The 7,500-nt window shown below is 47.6% G+C and overlaps 1 protein-coding gene across 1 annotated transcript in view; it reads left to right on the top strand.

Moving 5' to 3' along the window:
• exoc4 (exocyst complex component 4) overlaps positions 1 to 7,500 on the top strand; it is a 230,914-nt gene that overhangs the window by 183,653 nt on the left and 39,761 nt on the right. Inside the window, exon 15 of the mRNA XM_063218022.1 lies at positions 1,915 to 2,093. Within this exon, the coding sequence (XP_063074092.1) occupies positions 1,915 to 2,093 (179 nt within the window). The remainder of the gene's footprint in view (positions 1 to 1,914; positions 2,094 to 7,500) is intronic.

Genomic DNA, 7,500 nt, shown 5'->3' with positions numbered 1-7,500 from the left:
CTCTTACAGTACACGCACGCACATACACACAATGTGCTTAGGTAAAGGTGCTATCCTGTCACATGCTCATATACACACACACACACACACACATAAACACACGATATGCTTAGGGAAAGGTGTTGTCCAGACACACACACACACACACACACACACACACACACACACACACACACACACACACACACACACACACACACACACACACACACACAATGTGCTATGGTAAAGGTGTTGTCCTGTCACACACACACACACACACACACACGATTTGCTTAGGTAAAGGTGTTGTCCTGTCACACACACACACACACACACACACACACACACACACACACACACACACACACACACACACACACGATTTGCTTAGGTAAAGGTGTTGTCCTGTCACACACACACACACACACACACACACACACACACACACACACACACACACACACACACACACACACACACACACACACACACAGAGCTTAGGTAAAGTTGCGGCAGGGTGAATGAGCCGCTTTGCGAGCGCTTCATTGTAATGCACGGCCCCCTTGCTGTACAGTATTGATTTGGACACGTTGGCCTCTGGCCAGCTGTCGACGCCCTCGCTCATGCCAGCCAGCCCAGCAGCCAAACGTCTTCTGTTCAGAGGAGCGTGTGATTGTTATTACAGCCTCTCCTCAGCTAACTTCCATCACTCTCCTCCTCCTCTACATCCCTCCATCTCTACAGCTCTCCCTCTGCTGACTGTCATTCTCTCTCTCTCTCTCTTTCTCTCTCTCTCTCTCTCTCTCTCTCTCTTTCTGTCTCTCTCTGTCTCTCTCTCTCTGTCTGTCTTTTTTTTCTGTCTCTCTGTCTCTGTCTCTCTCTCTCTCTCTCTCTCTCTCTCTCTCTCTCTCTCTCTCTCTCTCTCTCTCTCTTTCTGTCTCCGTCTCTCTTTCTGTCTCTCGCTCTCGCTCTTTCTCTCTCTCTCTCTCTTTCTCTCTCTCTCTCTCTCTCTCTCTCTCTCTCTCTCTCACGCACACACATGCACGCTAACACACACACACACACTCCCACTCACACATACACACACACACATACACACACACACACACACACACTCCCACTCACACTCACACTCCCACGTCCCTCCATCTCCCCCCTATCCTTTCATCCACCCATCATTCCCTCCTCACCCCTTTGTCCCCCACACATCACTCTTTTTCTCCCCCTCTCGGCCTCTCTGTGCTCTGCCTCTTTTAACATTTCACCACTCTCTTGTCACTCACTCCCTTGCTCTCTCGCTCGCTCTCTTCAGCTCGAATGCCCTCTGGATCCCCTTGTCAGAACGCTTACATAATTACAGCCAACTGCTTGCTGGGCTTACAGTAGTAGTAGCAACTCCAGCTGTACCATATGTGAGCTCCAGCTGTACTTGATTTTATTTTGTTTTTGTTTTTTGGCATGTACCACTCTTTTCAGTTGGGATATATTGAAATGGCTGTAGTCAGCAAACAAACCTGAATTCATTTGTTTGTGAGCCAGAGGAATGTTACTCTTTTCCAACTACATTGATGACCTTTATGGGGACATGAAAACATGCCAGAGGGACACACCACAGTGACGTGACACAGCCAAATATTCTTCGAGTATTGTGTTTTTAGTCGTTACTCCTGTCTTTGTAGTGACACTAATAAGCTTGCAGTTTGTTTGAATAGATATACGGTACAACTGACAAATGCCAAATGTTTAATTAGCAACACCCAATAAATGGCCAACGACCTTTCCTTGGAGAAATTGCATAGGTAGCCTACACTTTCTCACTTACGAGAGAGAAGTTCCATTCTAGCCTGATGTTGTGAACCAAGATCTGAATGGAGAAGCCAACATGATTGTTGACTCCTTTGTCTTGTCTTTGTCTGTTGTGGTTGACTGCAGGGCTGCCTTTGCCAAGGAGTCGGACGTGCTGACGGGTAACCTTGGCGACAAGCTGATCCCCCAGAACGAGATCCTGAGAGACGTGAGCGACCTGAAGGCCCTGGCCAACCTGCAGGAGAGCATGGAGTGGCTGGCCACCAGACTCAAGGGCTTCTTCGCCACCCTGCCCCCCGCCTCCAGTGAGTATCAGAGAGAGAGAGAGAGAGAGAGAGAGAGAGAGAGAATGGGTTTGCGTTTGTGTGGGTATTCATTCAAGGGCTTCTTTGCCACCCTAACACCCTACAGTACCATGTTGTATGTGCTTACTTGTGTGTGTGTGCGCGTGCGTGCGCGTGCGCGTGCGTTTGTGTGTGTGTGTGTGTGTGTGTGTGTGTGTGTGTGTGTGTGTGTGTGTGTGTGTGTGTGTGTGTGTGGGTGTGTGTTTGTGTGTCTGTCTGTGTGTGTGTGTGTGTGTGTGTGTGTGTGTGTGTGTGTGTGTGTGTGTGTGTAAGTGTACTGTATGCTAGGGTGGCAGTCAGACTTTTTTGTGTGCTACGAGTGTGTGTGTGTGTGTGTGTGTGTGTGTGTGTGTGTGTGTGTGTGTGTGTGTGTGTGTGTGTGTGTGTGTGTGTGTGTGTGTGTGTGTGTGTGTGTGTGTGTGTGTGTGTGTGTGTGTGTGTGTGTGTGTGTGTGTGTGTGTGTGTGTAAGCCCTCAGCCGATGTGTAAAAAAACAGCTTAGGAAACAAGTAGACAATGACAAACACAAACGTGTGCACACACACACACACACACACACACACACACACACACACACACACACACACACACACACACACACACACACACACACACACACACACACACACACACACACACACACACACACACACACACACACACACACACACACACACACACACACACACACACACACACAACACAACTCAACGCAAAGCTACAACACAGTCTCTCTCTCTTCCTGTCCACCCTCCCTATGAACATGTAATTCAAGACAACATTGTATCTCCACGTCTCCTCTCCATGGTGCTAATTTTCAGGTGTCTCATTAGAAGCAAAACAACATTTGACTGTGTGTGTGTCTTTGTGCGCGTCCGCGTGCCTGCACGCGTACATGTGCGTCTCTGCGTGAGGCGTGTTGTTACATTCTCATTAGACTCTTGTTACCGTGGGCCTTTATGACATCATGTCAAGCTTCTTCTCGTTAGCGAGTCGCCTTTATGGACTCTCGTTAAGGCCTGTCGGTGCAGTAATAATTCACTTCCTCACGCCGATCCTCTCGCAACTCCGGCGGTGGTCATTTTTGAGGGGTCTTTGACACTCGCCATCATTTTGAAAAGGGGGTTTTATAAGACGTGGGGCTTGGCAGTGCTGGGCTGTTGAGAGTCATCAGGTTGAATGGGAGATGTGTTTATGACAAACCAATAACACCCCATCATTATGGTTATAGCAGCATACTACTGATACTGTATGTCATGAAGATGTTGTAGAGTACTTTTAAGGTGTCAGCTCACATAGATACAAAACATACTCAAAGATCTGATACACATTATTGCACATTGCAGTAAACATATAGAAAAATCTGAGTATAGCAAAATGCCTTACATCAGTTAACATACACACGCCCACGCTCTCTCACACACACACACACACGCTCTCTCTCTCTCTCTCTCTCTCTCTCACACACACACACACACACACACACACACACACACACACACACACACACACACACACACACACACACACACACACACACACACACACACACACACACACACACACACACAGTATATAGCCTGTTTGGTTGTACTTTATTTGAAGGTGTGTGCATTAGAGGGACATGCGCCGTTGAAAATCATCACTACACATTTTCTGAACATTATTGATGTTTGTTTTTGGGACTACCTAATGCCATTTCTTGTTTCTTCGGATGCACAAATGACGACATGCATGAATAGATTGCCATTAATGTTTGATATGCATCATGTCATGTTTTTAAAAAACATGCTCATGACACTATTCAAGTAACGTGTTGCCTAACATACATTGATACAGTTTGTGTTTGCTTCATCGAGATTAAATGTTTATTTCTGGGAAAGGTCTGCTGTGTAGCTGCAGATTGAAAATCCTAATGACATGTGGATACAAACCCCTCCTCACAACAAAAAATTTGCCTCTGCCCTTGCATGGCCTTTCAGTAGCCACGGCAGTGTCTCGCCGGCTAAGCAGTGAATGTCTCCCTATGTCTTTCGGTAGTCTAGGTCAGTGTTTCCCAACCAGGGGTACGTGTACCACTGTGACAAAATTGCTTTGGGGTACGCAGGATAAAAAAGGTTGGGAAACACTGGTCTAGGTGAAGAATCCTTTTGCTTACATGTATCTTAGTTATGCCTCTCCTAAACCTACCCCCTCCTGCAAAAGACAGCAACACAGGCAAACACTCCTCTTTCCCCTGAAAAAAAAGACGAATTAGTGACTTTTTTTATTGTTGTTATTCCTCATTTTTTTAGAGGAGGAAGTCCTCCTCATTGCACACGGCGAACAGATAAAAATTCAATAAGAGGGCTGGTGGCGGACGTGGCATAATTATCATTAATTCCGAAGCAAAGGCATTAATGGAGTGTTTTATCACGGCGGGACAGCCTCCATATTGTTCATTATTTAGTGTTTGCTGAGCTGATGGGAGCGTCACCGACGGAAACCCTTATCTTTTCAACCCCCTCCCCTCCCTATCCTCCATCCCTCCACCCTCTTCCTTCCCTCCTCCTCCTCCTTCCTTTTTTCCTCTTCCCCTACTTTCAGCTTCTTCATTCATTTCGTCCTAACACCCACCAGCATGCACGCACGCACGCACGCACGCACGCACACACGCACACACGCACGCACGCACGCACGCACGCACACACGCCACACACACACCATACACACACACACACCTCTTCCACTACCCACACCACCCCACCTCTTCCACCACCCCCAGCCCCCCAAATTGGATTTTATATTACAGAACCAGTCAGGTATGAACAAGTCATTTTCTCCCCTCCTTGTCTCCCAGACTAACACACATTTGCCAGTGTAATATGGGCCAGATCAAGAGGCTTCTCTCTCTGCCCGTCAGACTGGTCTTTGGAGTGCCGCTCCAGCTCATCTGCTCTGCTCCTCTCGCCTCCACTCCTCTCTGCTCCTCTCTGCTCTGCTCATCTCCTCTCCTCTCTGTTCTACTCATCTCTGCTCCGCTCCTCTCTCCTCTCTGCTCCTCTCCTCTGCTCCTCTCCTCTCCTCTCTGCTCTTGTGACGGAGGTCATCTTGCACCTGTTCACCCCCCTCGGGGATCGAACCTGCATCCTCGTCAACTACAACGGTCCGGCAATGGGAGACACAGTACGATACCGCTGGGCCAAGAGACTAGTCTCTCGGCCCAACGGCACGAGACTGTATGAGGCTTTGGGAGGGAGGTTTACCAACGTTCCACGCCAACTCTGTGCTAGTTAGCCTCCGTTACACTCTCCCCCTTAAACCTCACTCCCATCCGGGTCACGGCACCACTGTGACGGAGGTCATCTTGCACCTGTTCACCCCCCTCGGGGATCGAACCTGCATCCTCGTCAACTACAACGGTCCGGCAATGGGAGACACAGTACGATACCGCTGGGCCAAGAGACTAGTCTCTCGGCCCAACGGCACGAGACTGTATGAGGCTTTCGGGAGAGAGGTTTACTAACGTTCCACGCTAACACTGCAAGTTAGCCTCCGTTACACTCTGCTCCTCTCTGCTCTGCTCCTCTCTGCTCCCCCTTTCTGCTCCTCTCCTCTCTGCTCCTCTCTTCTCTACTCCTCCTCTCTGCTCCTCTCCTCTCTACTCCTCCTCTCTGCTCTGCTCCTCTCTGCTCATCTCTGCTCTGCTCATCCCCTCCCTTACCTGCTAATCTCCTCTCTGCATCTCTCTTATCTGCTCTGCTCTGCTCTGCTCAGCTCCTCTCCTCTCTGCTCCACGCATCTCCTCTCTGCTCCATGCTTCTCCTGTCCTCTCTGCCCCTTTCTGCTGTGCTCCTCTCTGCTCCGTGCTCCTCTCTTCTTTGCTCCTCTCTGCTCTGCTCCTCTTTGCTCTGCTCCTCTCTCCTCTGTTCTGTTCTGTTCCTCTCTCTCGCCACCTGTATTCTCTTTATCCTTCTAGTCGACCTTGAGAACTGTAGGAGAGATGGTGGTGGAAGTACACATTAAGGCTTACACAGTCAATGCCGGCAATGCAACGTTGACATGTTCCGCACATCGACTCAAGTTTCGCCACCCGTAAAATTATGCATGCGACACGCATAAAGTCTAAAAAATTGAGAGGATGTTTTACTATGCATCGACACGTAATAGCAACCAAAGCGCGGTGATGCGTACCCTGGCAACTGCATATGCATTACAATAAGCCCCCTACACTTAGCTGTGTGAATTTAACACTTAGAGAGTAACTTGTTTTTACTTAAAATAAAAGTGTTGATTTAACACTGTAAACTGTATTGTGTGAAGGTAGTGGGCACAGCCTGCAGTCAGCCCCCTGCGCTGTACAGTAAGATGTAGGGATGGATGCATGACACCACTTTTTTGGACATCCGGTACGAGTACATTGATGTCTGTACTTGCCGATACTGAGTAGATATACAGATTCTTTTACCCCCAACATACAAAATGCACAGCCTTGTTTTTCTACCTGTGATATTTGTTTTATTGTCCATTTTCATGTAGATTTAAATGTTAGTAAAATTGGTCTATATAAAGAATGTTAACCCTGTGAGGAGTACCATCACAAATATGTGATTAGAATTTTGCCCAAGAGTTCTCATTATGATGTCATAATGTCTTTGCAAGATTTTTAACTCGCAATTTTAATTTTGAAGAACCTCTAGAAATTCCTTACTCCTCAAAGGGTTAAATGAGATTTATTTGTCACAGATGATGTCATTTATTCCATCGAGTCACGCTGAGACTAAACCTTTTTGTTCTCAACCAGAGACACATCATGCTAATGCTGCACTAAAAGTATGGCTGTTATGGTAAGGTTACCACATCACATCCCAAAAAGTAGTTAAACAGACCCAGTCTGCATAAAGCTCCATATTGAATTATTTTTGTACTCTCAGCTTTTACACTCAAGCAAAAACTGATTTTAATCATGCTAAGATAACACAGCAGAAAGGGTATTTTATCACTTAATATCGCATCTAATTTCAAAATGTACTTATTTAGCCAGACCCAGCTATCAGGCCTGTGAATGCCATGTAGGAAGCTTTGAGCTTAAGACAAAGGCGACAAGACTGCACGCACGCACGCACGCACGCACGCACGCACGCACACACACACATATACGCACACGCACACACACACACTACACACACACTACACACACACACACACACACACACACACACACACACACACACACACACACACACACACACACACACACACACACACACACACACACCCAAACTCCCACACACACACACACACACACACACACACACACACACACACACACACACACACACACACACACACACACACACACACACAGCACAGCACAGCACAGCACAGCA

This window comes from Engraulis encrasicolus, chromosome 15, assembly GCF_034702125.1.
Source record: "Engraulis encrasicolus isolate BLACKSEA-1 chromosome 15, IST_EnEncr_1.0, whole genome shotgun sequence".
NCBI classification, from domain to species: domain Eukaryota; kingdom Metazoa; phylum Chordata; class Actinopteri; order Clupeiformes; family Engraulidae; genus Engraulis; species Engraulis encrasicolus.
The sequence above is the reverse complement of the archived record's forward strand: the minus strand, read 5'-3'. Positions and strand labels throughout refer to the sequence as shown.